Consider the following 22,114-nt stretch of genomic DNA (forward strand, 5'->3'; position numbering starts at 1 on the left):
CAAGCAGCTGCAGCTGAAGTTCACGTTGCGTCTGCTTTTCTTAATCAATTCTCAGTTTCATCTCTGTGCATGTCAGCAGGACAGAAAGAGAATAAGAGATGCCAAGGTGGTGAGCAGTGTATCAACGGAGCTCTTTTGATTGTCTGTTATCTATCCACAGCTATGAACTGTAAATGTAAGCCTGCTTGTGTCAACGTGACAGTCTCCTTGTGAAGGACTGTGCAGAAGCAGCAGCCGCACCCCATCAGACATCAAAGCTGTCCCCAAACACTGCACTTGTCAGCCTCCCTCTTCTGCTCCACAAGCTGCTAAACACGAGTGCAAAACCCCAAATGCCCTGCGGCCAGGTTTTTTTTTTTTTTTTTTTTTTTTTATACACCCCCTGCCTCTGTTCTGATCACACTTGTCTTCAAAGGCTACGGCACTCTCCCTGCTCAGTGGAATTTGTGAAAAGCATGATGCAGTAAAACTAATGTTGAAAGAGTTGAGTGGGTGCGAGAAAATGAGGGGAGAGGAGTAAAAGTAAGTGGTGGTGTGTGTATGTGTGTGTGAGTGTGTGGATATATCCCTGAGGAGACCAAGAGCGGAGGGAAGTTCATTTGGGCTGGAGCCCCACGCAATCCCTCCTCTCTCTCCCCCACTCGCCATGCATATAAAATGCATGACACGGTCTGAAGAGGAATTTTAAATCAAGCCCTAGACTTTCAAAAGAGAGTCCAGTGTGTGTGTGTGTGTGTGTGTGTGTGTGTAAAGAAAGAGAGAAAGATGGGCAGTGAGAAGAGGAGGGGGAGGTTAGAGACGCCCTCCTGCCTTTTCTGCTTTAGGGCTACAAGGTGTAGAAGAAGCTTTCCCAGCGCTGGGTATCACAGGGGAGATTGGGAGATCATAGCAGATTGTCTGGAGTAAGTCTGGTCCAGTTTTATCCCTCATTTGGAAGTCCATCAGATCCAGGCTTGGTATCTTTGCCTCATTTAGAGACAACCTTTACTGCAATAAAAAGTTCCTACTGAAATCTTACAATTTCCTTGAAAGTAGTAAAAAAAAGAAAAAAAAGAAGAAAAAAAAAGCCCCGATTGGAGGACATTCATCTCTTATTGGAATGTAAATATTCAATGAGAAAGAGGTCGTTACTTATTACAACTGTGGAAACGGATTTTGGTTGAAACCTCAAATTGCCTGAACTGTGTACTACAGCGTCACCTTGTGGCTGCCCCACAGACACACACACACACACAAATAATCCAGCAGGAGTTTACAACACCAGGCAACCACAGGGTACAAATTTCTTCTTCAGCTACAGGGAATGACAGCTGATTCCACTGAGCCAATCATCTTCATATATATGCATATATAGGGGATAAACTATCAGCTGCTGTAGTGCTCATCTGAAATAAAAACCTTTTCCCAGCACACGGTTGCCCACCCCTGCTCTAAAATATCCTCAGGGCAGCATGCCATGAGGAGAAAAGGCTCCAGGGCTGAAAGCTCAACAGCTCACAGCTTTGGTTGATGACTGCTTGGCCGTGTGATTCATTCACTCTAATAGAAATATTACAAGAACTGTGCAAGACAAGCATTTAAATACGGTAATGAGCTTGAGAGAGCAGGCATAGAAGGAGTGATATGTGACTCAAGGCCAGCCCAAGGCATAAGCAAACTAAGCAGCTGCTTAGGGCCCCCGTGGCCACCAGGGGGCCCCCAAGAGCACTTGAAATGCCCTACAAGGTGTTATATATATATATATATATATATATATATACATACACACACACACACACACACACACACACACACACACACACACACACACACACACACACACACACACACACACATATACTGAGTGACTTTGAGATGGGGCCACACGGTGCGACACTGGTTAGAACTGGCGCGTCACAGTGAAAAGGTTCTGTGTTCGAATCCCAGGCCTGGGGCCATTCTGTGTGGAGTTTGCATGTTCTCCTTATGCCTGCACGGGCTTTCTCCGGGTAGTCCTCCTGCAACCCAAAAACATGCACATTAAGTTAATTGTCCCACCCAGTGCCTTAGTATACTGTGACTTTTTATGCGTTACTATACTATGGTGTTTTTTTAATGACTTATCATACTATGACTTTTTATGCCTTAATTTACAATGACATTTTATGACATCCTATCCTATGTTTTTTTTAATGCCTTACCATACTATGACGTTTTATGCCTTACTATACTATGATGTTTTTATGCCTATCTAACAATACGATGACAGAACTGTAGAGGTTAGTCTTACAAAAAATCCTGGATATACATAATATTTATCCCAAATATTACATGAATGTGCACAGTAAAAGACAGTATGAACCACAGCTCTAAAGTACATTCAGTGTCCATTTATTTTTCTGCAGCCAGAAAAATAGAAAAAGTAAAACAAAGAACATTCATACTGCTGAAGTGTAGTTTCTCATGCTTGCACATTTACAGTACATGTTGATCTGTTACAAAGTTTCTTTGAACTGGACATATTGCCACAAGATATTTACAAAAATAACATTAAAATTGTGGCCTCTTTAAACATGTTGACACATTCATAAAAATAAAGCTTTCTGTGACACGTTTCCCGAAAAACAATCCTATTTACAGTCGAAGATGGAGATGAGTCCTGTCGAGCTACAGCTGAGATAACCGATTTTGTTTGCATCTTTGTATCTGAATTATCTGAAGCAACAAAACCCTGGAAAATAAATGTAAGAAATGTTTTTTAAATATCTAAAAAGACATTCTCCATCTTGCATCTTTAAGTCACAACAATGACTCTTAATCACTACTGACGTAAAATGAATGAGATGTACTCACTCATGGTTGTTGGCTGAGAGAATCCTTATTAATGTACAATTATATTTGCCTCTGACCACTGCATGTTTGTGTCAAAATGATTTCGATTTTTGTTTAGGATTATTTTCAGAATAAGATTTATTTAACAAAAATACTTAACAATTCTGACATGGTTTTGAATTGTAGTCACAGAGACTGAAAAAGAAGTAGAAGGTGAATTCTGCCAACTACTTATAATATTACACATCCTTCCCGTATCAGTTTCTTTAAAATGACAAATAATTGCACTGCTCTGGCAACAAAAAATCAAAAGGACACAAATACTGTCAGTTTTAAACTGGTGTGGACAGGGCAAACAAAAGGCACAAATAAAGAGTGGACATTGAGTGCTCCCTATTGGCGCTGGCAAACTGTTTTTTTTTCTTTAAAAACAACAGTCATAAAATGGCCACACTGTAGGTGAAGTGCAGTTTTGCTACCAAACAATAAGTTGAATCTGTGAATGTTCACCTTTCTAAGGCAACTACTGGGGAAAAGAAGGTTTTCCTACAGGTAATGACATTCAGCATCAACTACTAAATGTGACTGAAATCAGCTTGATCAGAACTATACAACCCAAAACAGCCCAAATTTATGAGAACCTGTCTCGTCGTTTATGCCTTTCCCCTCGCAGGTAACCATAATGCATCTGTGTGTGAGTGTGAGTGTGTGTGAGTGTGTGTGTGTGAGTGTGTGTGTGTGTGTGTGTGTGTGTATGTGTGCGCGTGTATATACAGTATAATGTATGTGTGTGCATTTAATCAGTGTTCAAACAACAACAAAAAAAAATTCAGAAAATCAATCCTCAGTGCAGGGACTCCACTTCACTCAGCTGTCTAGCTTTCTTTGGTTTCCAAGCCTCTATAGTGCATCAGTTGCAGGTGTCTCTGGGACCTTCAGACTGGCTCCACTCAGCCTCACGTTCCCTACCTCAACCTTCAAACTTATTTACTCCCATCACTTCTCCACTTCTGCTGACGCTTCCTCCCTCTCACCCAGTCAGGTTCTCCTCCTTACAGGCATCTGGTGAGGAGAAGAAGAGAGAGTTAGGACACGACAGAGACCCATAATAAATCAACATATTGTAAAATAAGCAGGATTACTGTTACTTAACCCAAACTTTGTTTAAATGTTTTCACCATTATTAATTATGCCCAACACAATCTCACCAGTGGATTGGGAAACTTCCCACTCTGCTGCAGGATCTCACTTGAAAAAAAAAAACCCATTTAGCATTCAAAACCATGATGCGCCTATTTCGACATATATCATATGTTGCACCACATTTTTTCACAAATCAGTTTTTACAGCAACTTTTAATGACTTTATTTCTGTGAGGATACAACCAGCAAAAATAAAGTCAATAAAAGTAGGAGTAGGCATAATTTGCCAGCTTTTCATCTGGACATCGTGTAAATGTCAAAACGAAGCTTCCTGCTTTCAAAAACAAGATTTATCATTCTTTTTGAAGCCCTCAACCACTGCCCCATTGGACTTTGTTCACCCAGTGAGAAGCTGCAGCAGACTGATTAGTTTCATAAAACCTGAAGTTGTGTGAATGCAAAAATATAAATGAGATAAAAAAAAAAAAAAAAAAGATGTCAGTAAATCCTGTGTGGAAAAACAGAGAACATAGAGAGTTAATTCTTGCATGTCGTGTTTTCTTTACAGCACTGATGGAGTGACAGTTTGAACCCACAGCAACCTCCAATGCTAAAATCACTAGAATTATGCAAGCGTCAGTTATTTGCTTCAAGCGTATCAACACAAAACATTCACATCAAAGTGGAGCTTGCTACTGGCAAAACAGAGCGGAATATGTAGTCAGTATCAGACAGGTCCAGCATAGTGTTTGGATTTGGTTTCGTCGGTTAAAATTATAGGCAGCAAACATTTGACTTGAACTAGTTATCAGGGTGGGCTGGCCATGACATGGTGCTTGGGCAAGTTCTATAAAGTGAAAATATTGTGTAAAACTTAACAAAAATGATGGACCCACTTTCTTTGTTGGGTTATAGTTGGCAATAGCTAACCATAGGTGGTGTGAGTGATCAGTGCAGGAGTGCAACTGTAGCCTACTCTATGTGAGAAGAACTGCTGATGACATTGCATAATGTGTGTGTGTTAAAAGGCATTGTTTTATGTAGGCTATAGATGGTTATTTGACGAGCCCATACTTATGTAATCAGGGAAAACGGGTAGTGTACATTCAAACCTAACAATTGCAATCCACACCACCACAATGTAAAATGTAACTATTTTGGAGGTTTGGTTTGTTTTTGTTCACAAACCACAATTACAAGTAAACCAAAGGTTTACTGTAGTAACAATTGACTCATCTTGTGTAATGGACAGAGTTCATCAGTCATCAGTGTAAAAAACACCAATATCAAAATCAATGCAGCAGAGTCAGAGATATTGTCTTTTTTTATTTTATTTGACACATTCTCCTTTTTTTTGTCAAAACACCTACATAACCCACAACAGCACTGGACTGCTGAAGGTCGGTGATTTGTGTGCATTATACTAGTGACAGCTAATGTAGCTTTGAGCCTCTAGCCTCCACTAGACATGGTGTCCTCAAAATTTATCAGACTTTGCACAGCTCACTCTGGAGCCACAGATGGCTTCATGAGTTCCTCTTTAACCCACTTGGAGAATGTTAAAGATGTTTACCCCTGGACTATATGTATAGACCATTTCCCTCACTCTGTCTATCTGTTATACCAAACTGATAATCTCTATGCATACTATTAAGCCACTGTATATTGAAAAACAACTACCACATTTACCATTTCAAATATATTTCAATGCATTTGTTTTTGAACGAGCAGCATATTTTCTGTCAGTGAGCGTTTTTGCTGATTGAGAATGACAGAAAAATCTGTTATCCTGACACAAAAATCCACACAACACTGCTGCACACAGCGGCATCCAGCAGGAAAAACAGGACGTTGGACGGGCGGCACCATGCCTCCTTACAGCCAGCCATGAGCAAAACCGATGCTTTTCCTACCTGGGGCAGAGTTAGAGGGCAGGTGGGGGGGAGAGAGTTCAGGGTCCAGGACAGAAGGGGAGTTGGGGCTATCAATGCTGAGCATCTATACCTGAAGGGCTGAGTACCAGGGTCTGGAGGATGTCCGACAGGGAGACGATACCCTCTATGCTGGAGCGCTCGTCCACCACCACCAACCGGTGCACCTGGCATAAAAACACATGTTCACAGATGAACTTAGAAAGAGTAGTAAGGCTATTTCTTAATGGATGTATTGTATGTACATCAGAGTCAGTCTCACTTCGGCTTTGACTATTCTGTCCACAATGGTCTCCATTGTTTCCATTTTATGGCACTTCACGACTCCTTCGAAGTACTGAGAGCGATGTTTCAGAGCCTGTGTCACTGTAATGTCCAGGTTGTTGTATGCCTTCTCAGCAGCCAAGTTCTACACACAGACACACAAAAACATGAAAATGTAAGAAGTAAAAATAAATCACAGAGCAGCTTAGAAACTACAAATTTCGGCAGAAACTGCAGAAATTTCAACTTACAATGACATCAAACTTGGAGTAAATATCCACAACTTTGCCTATAAGAGAACCAAGACAATTCCAGTTAGTAACAAAGTTAATTTCGTAATATTAATAAAATATACAGTGTCAGTACTAGAGTTAGAGTTTGTGATCTTACCCGAGTCATCCACCACTGGCAAAGCAGACACTCGTCTCTCCACAAAGATGTTGAGTGCTTTGATGATGGGCGTGTCCGGGTGGATGAAAGCAATGTCATGGTACGTTCCAATGCCAAGCTCCCCGAGAGTCTGCTTCATGAAAGCTGGCTTTGGCATTTCACACATCTGGGACACACAGATTGCGCACACACAGACATACAAGGAGACAGAGACACACTGAATGAGATCACCCTCCCAGTTCATCAAGGTAAAGTCACATTTTATTAATTTTCACATTGACCACTAGGGGGCAGCAGACAATGAAAGCAGAAGGGGAGATGAGAAAGTTTTCAACAGAATCATAATCAGCCATAGTATTTTAGAACATGCAGGTTTAACACTAGTTCACAGATGGAAGGACAGAGATTGTGTTGCACTCACAAAGAGCTGGAGGAACTTGAGGATCCTCTTGTGTGTGAGAATATAAAGTGCATTCCCTGTGACTGGGTCAATGACAGGCAGCCGGTGAATTTTGTTTTTGATGAGGGTGTACACTGCATCAAATAGGCTGGAGACACAACAAACACAATGATCAGTTACAGGCAGCACAATAATATCTGTTGACAAATATGTACCTAAACAGATTCAATGATATACAAACCTTGCATCAGGTGATATGTTGACCAGAGGTTTGAATGTGGCTTGAAGGTAAACCTCTGTGTAGCACAAAAGAAATATTAAAGTATTTTACATTCTGCTTATAAAACAGTGATAAAATCTTACTTCATGCATCCTACAAGAACATGGCAGGATAAACATGACACTTACCTCTCCATGTCTCAAGCTTATGCTCCTCTAATTCATAAATTTGCACCTGAAAGACAACAAAAAAAACTGGTTTGTTTAAAAAAAAAAAAAAAAAAAAAAAAAAAAGGAGAAATCCCCAATGTGACAAAAAAGCAAATGTCATGCAACGATATCTGCCAAGTGGACCTACCATTGGTGACTTATAGTATCTGTGTAGTATGATGATGAAATCTGTGATTGTCAGCATTCCTGCAATAGAAACCAGCAGTGAAACACACTGAATCTATAAACATACAGCATACACATACAGCGCCATGCCTGCAGGCACTGTGCAACTGGGTAGAAGAGACAGCGCTTTACAAGGGCGTGGTTCAAACAACACATCACTGACTCCCCGCCTCTGCTCTATCCGCACGCTGACTGGGCATTCATTATTCATCACAGGCTGACTTGCAATAAACTCTGCACGGCACAACAAAGCCAATTCACCATTGGTTTTGTTTTTGGCACTTTCTTACTAGCAGAGGGTTTATTTTTTGGAGAGTCTGCAGAGATTTTTTTTTTTTTTCCTTTTTCGTTCTGCTAAGTCTTACATCCAACCTGTCTGAGCACAGGTCAATACAGAGGAGTCATTGCTGTGCTTAATGGTTTATGGCAGCTCTAATGACTTCTGCTCAATATAGCATCACGCTCCACTAGCCATGACCAGCGGCATTAATACACAACGTTGCCTCTGTGTTCAGTTGGCAATGGTGCACCAGCACAGCAAGCACATTTTCCATCTCAGTTAGGGGAAATAATGAAATGGCAGTTTTGACTTTATAAAACTAAATTGTGTCTTATCTGGAGAGGGTATTTGACTGAAAGCGAATCATTTACATCTGCAATGTGCAAAGAGTGTGAAAGCCTTTTCTTCCTTCTTTTTTGGTTCAAATACGTAAGTATTAATAAGTATTAAGTATTAATGGTATTATGATTTAGCAACTTTTTAAAAAACAGACAAACCCAGAAGTGTCTTAGTAAGGAGGGCCATCATGTGCCACCAGAACAGCTTCAATGCACCTTGGCATTGATTATGCAAGTCTGAGACTCTACTGGAGGGGTGAATACAATTCTTCCAAAAGATACTCCCTCATTTGGTGTTTTGATGATGGTGGTGTAGAGTGCTGTCATAGGTGATTAACTGGGTTGAGATCTGGTGACTCTGAAGGCCATAGATATGTTCACATTATTTTCATACTCATCAAAAATTCAAGTAACCCCTCAGGCCCTATGGATGGCATCATCATCATCCTGGAAGAGACCACTCTCATCAGGATAGAAATGTTTTGTCATAGGATAAAGGTGATCAGTCCGAACCACTTTGTATTGATTTGCAGTGGATCCAAACCATGCCAGAGAAAAGGGCCTCCCACAGCATAACAGAGCCCCCAGATCCCCTTACTGCAGGGGTCAAGCATTCAGGCCTGTACCGTTCTCTTGGTGTACGCCACACATGCACTGGCCCACTTGTGGATAATATGATGAAGGATTACTCATCTGACCATACACTTACTTTTTTCCACATTTCTAAAGATTATTGCGCTTGTGGTTTTTTGCACCAGTGAACAGAGTATCCCTCTCTACGTAATTTGTATGGAACTGTTCTTGCTGACACACTCTGATCACGTGCTGCACTGACGTTCTCAGTCACCTGATGAACAGTTGATTCTTATATTTCCTTACATATCGCACTAACACATGAGCATCCCAGTCATCAAATGTGCTCTGTCAAACCATAATTCCAACCCTATTTACTGACGTCTTTCCCGTAGATCTAAATGCAGATGTCACTTTAGTCACTGTTCCTATTGAAACACCAGCCAGTTGAGCAGTCTCTGTGACTGACGCTCCTCCCATCCACGCCCCAACAATGAAACCTCTTTCAAGTCAGTTGGATTCTTTTCCTTTTTTGGCATCTTTGTACTAAAATCAATCAACTGGGCCTGCTCAGCATTTTTATACCTGTCACAGAGCATGACTGGATGTTAAACTCTTAGCAGTCTAAGGGCTATTTTGACCATTGGTTTGATCATGCGTTGGCGTGATCAGGTGACTGCTGAAGGTTAATTGTGCCATGCATTGCACCTGTGTGGAAGCAGCTGCATTTGTTATGTTTCTCCACTAATTTATTCAGGTTTTGCCTTTAATGTGTCCCCTCTCTGTATATTTCCTATTGGAGACACTGTAAACACAATTATTTCAGTATGTGAAAGGAAAAACACATAAAAAACAACCATAAAGTACATTTCCTAACAAATCTGAATTGTTCTTACCCACAAAACATTTGTTTCTCTGTGTCCCACAGTGGGGCAGCTCGCACACCATTTGCAACCAAGGCAAAGAATGCTTTCTTAAACCTGCTAAGCAACATTTTGAAGAGGAGAAAAATGAGATTTATACATAAGATCATAGATCAAAGATCAACTTCACAACATGTGACTATCCTTTCTACAAGCTGAAACAGTCTATTAATCTATATTTATATAGGATCTGTAACAATCCTGACTCCTAATGGTTTGGAAAAAATCAAGATATTTACACTGCAGGCTCCCAAAACTTGTAATGGGAATTCTTTACATTTTTCTTGACAGTTCATAGACTGTTTAAGTGAAAAAATAATCAACAAATTAATGTCTAATTGAAAATAACTTTTAGTTGCAGCCCTGATCATTATCCTGAAGGCATCACATTCAACCAGTAGAACAAACCTCTTTGAAGTGCTTTTAAAACTACTGATGGTTTTTGTGTTGGTTTTAGTATTTTCCACCTCTTTTAGATAAGGTTCTTAACCTTGGCTTGCAGTGGATTTAGTGGTTGAAGATCTACACATCAAAGAGGCCGCTCCAAGATTATGTTTAACAACTTTATGACAATCTCATCAACCAACTCAAAAAGAACTGCTCTGAGGCAAAATACACCTTCGGATTTTATTGAACATTAACTTCAGCTCTTTCAGTTCTCAAGACTAGCGACCTCAAAAATCAATATATGGTATTTTTCTCTTATTTATTTTTTAATTTATTACTTTTTATTTTTACACTTTCTCCACCAACTGTGGTGCAGCACACTTTGACGATGATGACGATGAAACCATTTGTCATACATTTTAAGGGCTATCGTGAAAAGGGAAGTGCAATATACGAGACATAGGGACAATCAGTACTAACTTGGAGTGCTGTGTCGAACACAACCAGCTTCGGCTTGTTGGGACGATGTCGTAGCCTTGTGGGATTTCATAAAGCGCATGTAATATCACTCTCAGGTTCAGCAGCTGCAAGTAAAGAAGGCAGGAAAATACTTTTGGAGGAAGGATAAATCTCACAGGGAATATATAATGAGCGCCTGGAAACAAAACACACTCTCAGAGCCTAAACAACCATTACGCTTTGGACCACTTACTGCCACTTTACTGCTCCATCTCACTGATAATTACGCTCTGCTTTAAGCACCAAACAAGACAAAAACAGTGGAAAAACATGGGAAGCAAAGTACTGTAGGAGCTTAGATCCGTCATAGATGATGCACTTTGAAGATTACAGTAATTTTTTCCCCACATGTTGGTGGAGAAACACTGAGCGGATTAGTTTGACTTAAAATAATTGTTTGTTCCAGCTAAATAAATGTAAAGATTTGCAACTCTCCTCTTTCATATCATTGTAACAATAAAAATAAGGTTTTGGACTTGGTGGGTTAGATATTATTGCATCTTTTAGATGAATAAAATTGTATTCATTCTTATTAATGTATGAATTGCTAAATTGTATATGTAGTTTTAAGCTATAGCTTTTAACTGTCTTATTTCTTTTCCTGTCTATGTGTGTGTTGTCTGGGAAGCCAGATGCTGGAAATTTGCCCAAACAAGATTGTATAAAGTTTTTCTGATTCAATCTAATTAAATCATGACAGATAAATCGAGGGACTTCATGTATTTAATATTTTACCAGACAACATGATCAACTAATCAAAATCATTTTTCCTAAACATATGCTGCACCATGATCAAATGTAGAGGAAAGGCCTGTTGAATATCTTGTAGTTCTCTCTAGCATTGGGTATCTGTCATCCTTCATCGATACCACTGCGTTAAATTCGCCATTTAAACGAATGATTAGACATTTAAAAGGAACGAGTGTTATAACCAAACGCGGTGAAGTCAGGCAGGCTGGAGAGCGGAATCCCTTACATATATGACACAGATCAGAGTGGATGAATCGCACTGTCAACACATCTTTAAAACGGATTAACCTCTAACATCTGTGACTTGTAAAATTCCTCTTAAACTAGAGCATCACTGAAATACCAATGATCCACTGATCATTTTGCAATAACATTAAGCCCGGACGAATTGCGTTGAAGGCATAAAAACAGAGCAGTGGGTTCAGCAGATAACCGCATTCGGGACACTTACCATCATCATCTAGTTCAAGTTTTCTCCAGCATGCCTTGAAAGACCGTAAGACCTATGAGAGGGGAGGAGAAGGCAGAAGTTTGCAGTGAAGAGTGCAGCGGATCTCACAACCAAACACACGGGTTGCAGCAACCCGAACTAAACTTTGAACTGTGATTGTTGAGTTAACAGCAGACTGAAGCCGACTTTCCACCAGCGGCCCCAAGCAGAACCGGTCACATCGAGTCCAACTGTGGTGCGCAAACATAAAAAATAAAAAAAATAAAACCAAAACCGTCGGCGCCATCCAGCGTTTAAACCGGATTAACATAAAGCTCCTCCCAAACTCGCTAAATATACACAAGGTAACGTGACAAACGACGCTTGTACTTGGAGCCTGCAAACTAGTCGCACATATGTAATAAGACTACAACACACACCCCTCAAACTCGGAGTGGAACAGTCCCTGATCCAATTTGGCTGGCAGTAGGGGGAACCAGCGTACACGCTGCTTCAAAACAACCACTTTCACTAAGCGTGTCAGAATAAGTCCACTACAGAATAAACAGATGAATTCATTGTTAAAGCCATAATCTGCCAAACATACTTCACCCGCAGGCAAAATCTCTCGCATGAAGCGTGGGGATAAATAAGCCAAGCTCCACGCACTGGGTGGACACACCCCTTCCATGCCAGAGCAACCTGGGTGCTTGCACAATATTAGTGAAATACCCTTACGTTGCTAAAGCATCAAGAAGCGTGGGGATTGCTAGTCACATCCTCTGTTCATTTCGTCTGACAAAATCGAAGCAACATGGTGAGATCTACAGATACAACTCCACAGCTCTGCTCCTTGGCAGCAGCAGGAAGATGAAGAAAATGACAAGCAAAATTGGGTGGCGCTTTTTGCATTCTCACACAGCAGCACAGGGCGAGTTCCCAGCATGACATATCTTGTGTCATGTTGAGTAGTTAGCATGCTCAAAGTGTGCTTTTTTTGTGTATACCATGAATTTCCCATAGTCGCCTAATTTTTCAGTGTATTCACAACAAGCCACTGGCCAGCAGTATGAGAAAGCCTGTATACCGGTGCTGGGATGTTAAACATCCCTGGTGTCCGTCCTGCAATGGTGACACAGCAACTTCTCTTGCCAAAAACTACTCCTGCGCTTTCATAAATATTGCGCTGTGCAATCACAGCAGGCATGCAACCTGCTCTGGTATTACAGCAACTCCAGGGAGCAGACATTCACAAATCCATTAATAAATCTCGCTTAAAAATACATTTGCGCAAAACAGTCCAAATTCAGAAGATTATTTGTGGGCCTCCATTTAATGTATGATGGGAGAGGAGGGGACACAGAGGCGACAGGCACTGACTGGGTGTTAATGATCAACAGTATACAATACTGGTGATTGAAATATTGATTTAAGCACACTCTGGACTAGAACCCACAAATCACTACAGCAGACCCAGGTCGAGACACAGACCTTCAGATAATTATTCATTAAATCTGCACAGCCATGGAGTCATTCCTCACTAAGCTGTAGATGTCTGGTCTCCCATCCTGACTCAGACTGCCTGAATCCTAAATAAACCTTTCAGAGAAAAGTCTTGTTGTGACAAAAGATAAATTTGCTCTCAGCTGTTTTTGCAGTACCAGTCAATTGTGGCAGCCACTTAGCTGACATCGTAACACGGTTTTGAGACATAGCCTCAGTGCTGAGAGACAATACGATGTGGTACAGCGCACTTCTGTTCTGCCCGTGATCAGGAGAGAAGGTGAGTGAGGAGGCAAATGGGGCTTTGTTGGAGACAAGGTTTGGTACTGGCGGGAATGGGTGAAGGTATCAGAGCTTGAATTGAAAGGAGATTTGCATCTTTCATGCTTTCTGTTCAGCCACTGCCCAACTAAACCCTTATGAGGTCTGAGTCAAGTAGCAAACATGAACTTAGACGAAGGCATGTAAGGCACTTTTATGTAAGCCACAAAGAAAAAACAATTATCAGCTTCAACTACCCATGAACCAAGCAAGGTTTTATCAGTGCTTTTTCAGAAAATAACAGCTTTAATATTACCGATACTTGAATTAGTGAAAAGATACAGCATTTTATCTGCAAATTCAGTTACATATTTAGGACTTATTTTTTTTTGAGTAAAAGCAATAAATATTTCACCCATTTTTTTACAAAATCCCATGCATTGTTACTTCTAAAAGCCACAGAGCTCACAAGCAGGAGCAAGAAAAACTGTCCTGAGGCAAAACACAAATAGTCAAATGAATTTCTTAAAATAGATGGCTATTCCGATTTAAATGGCTACATAAAATGTAGTAGCTATTTTTGGCAAGTGAGACTCACTTGATGTGAAGTAGAGTAAGATGGCACAGGGCTGAGGAAGGCGAATGGGGGTTTAGCCCAGAAGGGGAGGCTGAGACGCTGTCCTGTGTCTGGAGGTGTGGTGAGGGGAGCGGGAATCTGGAGCTCGGCTGCCAAGCGTTCAGGGCTGGGCCCGCTCGCTGGGCCTCCTGGTGAAACACAGTTGGCTGGACCCTGGGTCGGGGTGGTGGGTGGTGTGGAGAGTCCAGAGGCTGCGGAGAAGATAACAAAGGTCGGAGTAAGTATACCTCAACTTATCTCGTTGTGTTCTCTGGATGTCAATCCATTTACTGCAGCTGCCAGTGACGACTCGAGACGGCCACGTGCCAGGATTGAACATCGATGATAGGCTTAGTTGTTTAAGACTGAGGTGCTACATCGTGACTGCAGTCAGATACCATCAATGCTGTCACAATGCTCTAAGACGAGAGAGGAATGCACATCTGCATCCATCTGGGCCTGGCAGTCCCTGATACTGGAACCAAACAAAGATACCAGAGTTTAACCACAGCCCAGTCACTAACAGGACAGGGATGCAGTAGGTTAAACAAGCATTACAGAAATACAGCTAGAAAAACTGAGTACATTAAGCATCAACATTCAGCAATATGTTTGTGCTTTACCAGATGTATGACTAACCATCATTTTTAGGAGTTTTCAAAAAACATATAAACAACACACTGGAATAAATTATAGAGACAGAAAAATATGGGTTTTTTGTATTTGCTGTGGGGCTACAATAATAATAAGGGTTTTTCTGTTATTTTTTTTCTAACCCAGTGTGGATGGAAAGGTTTAAATAAAAAAACTTGAATAATATACGCAACCCCTGAAACTATATTGTAGGCCCTGGACTGTGTGTCAAATAATTTTTAGATCTTTTTGGTAATCAGAAAGCTTGATAGATCATTGTTTAAAAGCTGCAATGCAATGAATAATATATTTAAGTAATTGAGAAAACTGCATTGTAAAACATGGGTTTCAAATTAATAAAGGCCTGATGCAGCCATGGATTCAACCCACAACAGGTGTTTTCACTTATTTTGTCAATTAAGACTGCATCTAGAAAGACTGTGTGTGGGGGTGTAATTACAGCATAGCTCCTAGCCCAACTGTCAACCTCTTAATTAACCAGAAGTGAAAACACCTGTGTGGGTTTGCGAGCCTGTCCATTTTTGTTAATTAAATTTCAGGTGTGTTTCCAATCTTATTTTGTTTTTATCGCTGCTTTTTTTTTTTTAAAGTTGAAATGTTTGGTTTTACATCCACACTTTAAAATTAGACCCAGTTCCCTGGGGCTACATAATGCTGCAGGCCACCTTCTACCATTCAGGAAGAGGTGGGTTTAACCCCCTGCGTGGTGATCAGAAGGCCAAGCAACTGTGACGCGCTCCTGTTGACGTTTTCTCCCTGTGGTTCTTGCACCTTAATTAAATTTTTAGGTGTGACCAAATTGGCTGCATCATGTCTTGAAAATAAAATGTGGATGATAGATAAAGCTTGTAAATGTTAAAAAGCCTTGAAAACCAAATCACAAGAAGACACAATACCAAACAAAGATTTTATCAAAAAGTAATCGTTTTTAGAAAATGTATTAATTAACTAACTGAATTTATATTTAACTGCCTTACTCTAGGCGATTAATTATTCCTGTGGCAATATTCCTCATAAACTGCAGTGAAAACAGTGACAGATGTTCTGCACATAATGCATCCCTCTGAGCTGTATTAATGAAATCCTTGAATGGGCCTCCAAAGCTCATTTCATCTAAACTAATTCTAAACTTTAAAAAAAAAAATCAATCAGCCTAGTTTATTATGGGGAGGGGGACTCATGACAGGAGAGAAGATGAACCTGCATTGATTTCATGTTGTTTCTTTTGGCCAAGTAGTGATCTGTTATATATTGGATTTTTTTTTTTTAAAATTTAGAATAGTTTAGGTGATGAAATACTTTGGAAGTGCCATCAAGGGATATTTTCATGTAATACGGAGCCGTAGGATGCAGATGTGGCAGAACATCTGTACTGTTTTTCACTGCGAGGGTGTGTATTGGTAGCGAATATGCACAAGGAATAATTATCGCCTAGAGTAAGCAGTTAATATAAATCAGTTGTTTTAATAGCATTTTAAAAAAACGATTCTTGGATAAATCTGTTTGGTTATTTGTTTGTCTTCTTGTGAATTTTGTTTCAAGCTTTTTTAACATTTACCAGTTTATCCGTATCATCCACATTTTATTTTCAAGACAATGATGCACCAGCCAATTTGTCAACACTAAAATTTAATAAGGTGCAACCCACAGAGAAACCGCTTAACAGGAGCGCTCCACAGGTTTGCCTTTGCCTCTGATCAACACACCGCAAGGGTTAAACCACCTCTTCCTGAATGTAGAAAGGTGCCTGCAGCATCATGTAGCCCAGGGACTGGGTTCCTAATTTAAAGTGTGGATGCTAAACAAACACCTTTCAACTTAAAAAAAAAAAAAGCAGGCGATAAATCAAAATAAGATTGGAAAACACACCTGAAATTACGATTAAGCAAACAGAGACAGGCTCCAGCAAAACCCACAGGTGTTTTCACTTCTGGTTTAATTAGAGGTTGAAGTTGGCGTGGAGCAATCTGTAATTCACACCCCCACACAACAGTCCTTTAGATGAAGGTCTTAAATTGACAAAATAAGTGAAAAAACACCCTGTCGTGGGTGATCCAATGGCTGCATAGGGCCTTTTATAATTTGAAAACCCATGTTTTACAAATGAGTTTCTCATTACTTAAATATAGTATCTCATTGATTGAGCTTTTTAAAATATGCATCTGATCAAAGCATTCTGATTACCAAAAAAGATGTAAAATTATTTTGACAGGGCACCAGTCCAGGCCTACATATAGTTTCAGGGGTTGGTATATGATCAAGTTTTTTTAATTTTTAAACCTTTCATCCACACTGGGTAGAAAAAAATAACAGCAAACTCCTTATATTATTGTAGCCCCACAGCAAAATACAAAAACCCATATTTTTTTTGTCTCTATAATTTATTCAGTGTGTGTTTATATGTTTTTTTGAAAACTCCTAAAAAATGATGTTGTCATACATCTGTAAAAGCACACAAACATATTGCTAATGTGATGCTTAATGGTTAACTCAGTTTTCTAGCTGTATTTGTAAATGCTTTGTTTTCCTACTGCATCTCTCTGTCTGTTAGTAGATCTGGGCCCTGTGATTAGAACTCTGGTATCTTTGTTGTTTCTGCAGTAATCAGGACTGCCAGGACCCAGATGGATCAGATGTGCATTTCCTTTCTTTCTTAGAAGCATGTGACAGCCATTGAATGGTATATCTTCTGCAGTCATCGACTGTAGGCACCTCAGTCCTTAACACTAAGCCTATCATCCGATGTCAATCCGCACTGGCGTCTCAGTGTCCACTGCAGCGCAGTAATGGGATTGAACCATTCCAGAGAAAACAAGAGATAAGTGAGGTATCTACTCCGGACCTTTTTATCTCTCCGCAGCCTCTTGGACTCTCCACACCACCCACCACCCCGAACCCAGGTGTCCAGCCAACCTGTGTTCACCCAGGAGGCCCGCCGAGCGGGCCGCAAGCCCTGAACGCTTGGAGGCCGAGCTTCCAAGATCCCGCTCCCCTCACCACACTCCAGACAGCAGGACAAGCGTCTCAGGCCTCCCCTCTGCTACCCCCATCCCTTCCTCAAGCCTGTGCCATCTTAGCTCTACCTCACTATCAAAGTGAGTCCTCACTCGCAAAAAATGCTACTCATTATTTATGTAGCCATTTAAATCGGAATGCCATCTAGTTTTAAGAAATTCATTTGATTTTGTTTGTTTGCCTCAGGACAAGTTCTGCTCCTGCTTGTGAAGCTCTGTGCTTAGAAGTAACAAATGCATGGATTTTGTAAAAACATGGGGTGAAATAATTTATTGCTTTTACTCAAAAAATAAGTGCTAAATATGTTAACTGAATTTGCAGATAAAATGCTGTATCTTTATCACTAAATTCAAGTATCGTAATGATTAAGCTGTATTTTCTGAAAAGCCACTGATAAAAACCTTGCTTGGTCATGGTTGTTGAAAGCCTGATAATTGTTTTTCTTTGGTGGCTAATAAAAGTGCTTAACATGGCGTTCTGTCTAAGTCATGTGCTACTTTAACTCAAGACTCATAAGGGTTTAGTTGGCAGTGGTGAAAGCAAAGAAAGCATGGAAAGATGCAAAATCTCTTTCAAATGTCGAAGCTCTGATACTTCACCAAATGCAGATTTGGTGTCAACAAGCCCTGTGTTCACCTATTTTGCTCTGAGCATCAGTGGCAGAACAGAAGGTGGTATATTGTTTCAGCAACTGAGGCTATGTCCCTAACCGTGTTAGATGATCAGCCTAAGTGGCTGCACAGATTGACTGTTACTGCAAAAACAGCTGAGAGCAAAATTTAGTCTTTTGTCCACAACAGACTTTATCTCTGAAGGTTTATTAGTATTCAGGCAGTCTTGAGTCCAGGATGGGAGGACACCAGACATCTCAGCTAGTGAGGATGACTCCTGGCTGTGCGATTTAGATGAATAATTATCTGAAGGTCTGTCTGCGACCTGTGCTGAGCGTGAGTGATTGTGGGTTCTAGCCAGAAGGTGGCTAAATCAATATTTCATCAACGAGTTATTGTAATACTGTTGATGATTAACACCCAGTCATGCCTGTCAGCCTGCTCTTGTGTCCCCTCCTCTCCGCATATCATAAATGGGAGGCCCAACAAATAATCTCTTCTGATTTTGACCCTTTTTTGCCAATTATTTTTTTAAAAGCAATTTATTTAATGGATTTGTGAAATGTCTGCTCCCTGAGTTTGCCTGTAATACCAGAGCCAGCTGCATGCCTGCTGTGATTGCAGCAGCGCAAGATTTTATGAAAGCGGCAGGAGTTTTTTTGGCAAGAAGAAGTGCTGTGTCCACCAATTGCAGGAGAACCAGGGGGACCTGTTTAAACATCCCAGCCACGCGGTATACAGGCTTTCTCATCTGCTGCAGTGGCTTGTTTTGTGAAATACACTGAGATAAATTAGGGACTAATGGGAAATCATGTATACACAAGCACAACTTTTGAGCATGCTATATATCTCAGCATGACACAGCATATGTCATGCTGGAAACTCGCCTGTGCCTGTGTTGTGAGATGCAAAAAGCACAATTTGCTTGTCATTTTCTCATCTTCCTGGCTGCTGCCAAGGAGCAAGAAGCTGTGGAGTTGTATCTGGTAGATCTCAAACCATTTTGCTCGATTTGTCAACGAAATGAAACAGAGGGTGTGGACTAGCATCCCCAGCTTCTTGCTGCTTAAGCAACGTAAAGGGATTTCCTAATATGGGTGAAGCACCCAGGTTGCTCTGGCTGGAGGGGTGTGTCCACAGTGGCGTGGAGGCTTCCTGCTTATTATCCCACGCTTCGATACAGAGATTTTTTCCTGCGTGAGTTAATGTTTGGGCAGATTAATGGCTTTAACAATGAGATTCCATCTGGTTTATTGTAGTGGGACTTATTCTGACACCCTTAGTGAAGTGGGTTGTTTTTGAGCAGCGTGTGACGCATTGGTTCCCTACTCGCAGTAAAAAAAATGGATCAGGACTGTTCCACTCCGAGTTTTTGGAGGGTGTGTGTGTAGTCCTATTATAATGTGCGGACTAAAGTTGCAGCTCACAGTTACAAGGTGTTTTGTCAGTTACCTGTGTAATTTAGCGGAGTTGAGGAGCTTTATGTATTCGTAAAGACCGCTGGTGGCGCGCGAACGGTTTTTTTTTAATTTTTTTTAATTTTTTAATGTTTGCGCAGCCACAGTTGGACTCGATGTGACCGGTCTGCTGGGGCCGCTGGTGGAAAGTCGTTCAGTTCTGCTGTTAACTCACAATTCACCAGCAAAGTTTATGTTCGTGTGCAAACCGTGGTGTTGTTGTGAGGATCCGCTTGCAACTTCTTCAACTGCAAACTTTTCTGCCTTCTTCCTCCCCGTCTCATAAGGTCTACGGTCCTATTCGAAGGCATGCTGGAGAACTTGAACTAGAATGATGATGGTAAGTGTCCCGATGTCGGGTATCTGCTGACCCACTGCTCTGTTTTTTTAATGCCTTCAACGCAAATTCGTCCGGGCTTAATGTATTGCAAAGATATAGGGTTATCATTGGTAATTCTAGTGATGCTGCGAGTTTAAGGAGGGAATATTTTACAAGTCACAGATGTTAGAGTTAAATCCGTTTTTAAAAGAATTGTGTTGACCAGTGGCGATTCATCCACTCTGATCTGTGTCTATATGTAGGGATTCCCTCTCCAGCTGCTGACTTCAACCGTTGTTTATAACACCTGTTCTTTTAAAATGTCTTAATCATGTCGTTTAAATGGGAATTTAAACGCATGTGGTAATTCGATGAGGATGACAGATACCCAAATGGCTAGAGAGACTACAAAGATATTCAACAGGCTTTCCTCTAAACATTTGATCATTGGTGCAGCATATGTTGTAGGAAATGAATTTTGATTAGTTCTGATCTATGTTGTCTGTAAAATATAAATACATGAAGTCCTCTGATTTACTGTCCATGATTTAAAATTAGATTGAATTCCAGAAAAAAACTTTAATACAATCTTGTTTGGGCAAATTGTTCCAGCATCTGCTTCCCAGATCAACACACACGATAGACAGGAAAGAAATAAGACAGTTAAAAGCTATAAGCTGTAAAATACATATACAATTAGGCAATTCATAACATTAATAAGATGATATACAATTTTATTCATCTAAAGATGCCAATAATTATTAACCACCAGTCCCAAAACCTTTTATTTTTTAATTGTTACAATGATATGAAAAGAGGAGAGTTAGCAATCTTTAATTTAATTTAGCTGGAAAGCATAAGAACAATTATTTTTAGTCAAACTAATCCGCTCAGTGTTTCTACACATGTGGTGCAAAAATTACTGGGTAATCTATCAAAAGTTGCATCATCTATGACGGACTAACGCTCCTTACAGTTACTTTGCTTCCCATGTTTTTTCCCACTGGTTTTTGTGCCATTGTTGGTTGCTTAAAGCAGAGCCGTCAATCTTCGTGAGATGGAAGCAGTAAAGTGGCGTAAAGTGGTCAAAGCGTAATGGCTTGTTTTAGGCTCTGAGAGTGTGTTTTGTTTTTCCAGGCGGCTCAATTATATATTCACTGTGAGATTTATCCTTCCTAAAAGTATTTTCAGGGGGCGGGGGGGGGGGGGGGGGGGGGGGGGGGCGGGAGTGGGGGGGGGGGGGGGGGGGGGGGGGGGGGAGGGGGGGGGGGGCCTTCTTACTTGCAGCTGCTGAACGCTGAGAGTGAATAAATTTACATGCGCTTTTATGAAATCCCACCAAGTGCTACGACATCGTCCCAACAAAGCTCGAAGCTGGCTGTGGTTCGACACAGCACTCAAGTTAGTACTGATTGTCTATGTTCTCTGTAATTTGATTCTTTTCATGATAGCACCTAAAATGTGATGACAAATGGTTCATCGTCATCATCGTCCAATGTGCTCGACCACAGTTGGTGGATAAAAGTGTAAAAATAAAAGTAATAAAATTAAAATAAATAAATACAGAAGAAAAATACCATATATGATTTTGGAGGTCGCTAGTCTTGAGAACTGAAAGAGCTGAAGTTAATGGTTCAATAAAATCGCGAAAGGGTTATTTTTGCCTAGAGGCAAGTTTCTTTGAGTTGGTTGCATGAGATTGTCCAAAAGGTTTTGTTTAAATCAGTCAATCCTTTGGGAGGTCCGGCCTCCTTTGATGTGTAGATCTTCAACCACTAAATCCAGCTGAGCCAGGGTTAAGAACACTTATTAAAAGAGGTGGAAATACTAAAACCAACACAAAAACATCAGTAGTTTAAAAAGAAGAGCTTCAAAGAGGTTTGTTACTGGTGAATGTGATGACCTTCAAGAATAAATGATCAGGC

The 22,114-nt window shown here is 40.6% G+C and overlaps 1 protein-coding gene across 3 annotated transcripts in view; it reads right to left on the bottom strand.

Moving 5' to 3' along the window:
• Positions 1-3,578: 3,578 nt before the first annotated feature.
• LOC111238978 (5'-AMP-activated protein kinase subunit gamma-2-like) overlaps positions 3,579-22,114 on the bottom strand; it is a 37,047-nt gene continuing 18,511 nt past the window's right edge. For all 3 annotated transcript variants that reach the window (XM_022768727.1, XM_022768728.1, XM_022768729.1), the window contains 9 exons: positions 7,516-7,574; positions 7,347-7,392; positions 7,180-7,234; positions 6,960-7,086; positions 6,539-6,704; positions 6,400-6,437; positions 6,147-6,293; positions 5,958-6,051; positions 3,579-3,873 (listed from right to left, as the gene is read on the bottom strand). In XM_022768727.1, the coding sequence (XP_022624448.1) occupies positions 3,842-3,873; positions 5,958-6,051; positions 6,147-6,293; positions 6,400-6,437; positions 6,539-6,704; positions 6,960-7,086; positions 7,180-7,234; positions 7,347-7,392; positions 7,516-7,574 (764 nt within the window). In that variant the 3' untranslated portion in view covers positions 3,579-3,841. The remainder of the gene's footprint in view (positions 3,874-5,957; positions 6,052-6,146; positions 6,294-6,399; positions 6,438-6,538; positions 6,705-6,959; positions 7,087-7,179; positions 7,235-7,346; positions 7,393-7,515; positions 7,575-22,114) is intronic.

This window comes from Seriola dumerili, unplaced genomic scaffold (genome assembly GCF_002260705.1).
Source record: "Seriola dumerili isolate Sdu_G_001 unplaced genomic scaffold, Sdu_1.0 BDQW01001821.1, whole genome shotgun sequence".
In the NCBI taxonomy this organism is placed as follows: domain Eukaryota; kingdom Metazoa; phylum Chordata; class Actinopteri; order Carangiformes; family Carangidae; genus Seriola; species Seriola dumerili.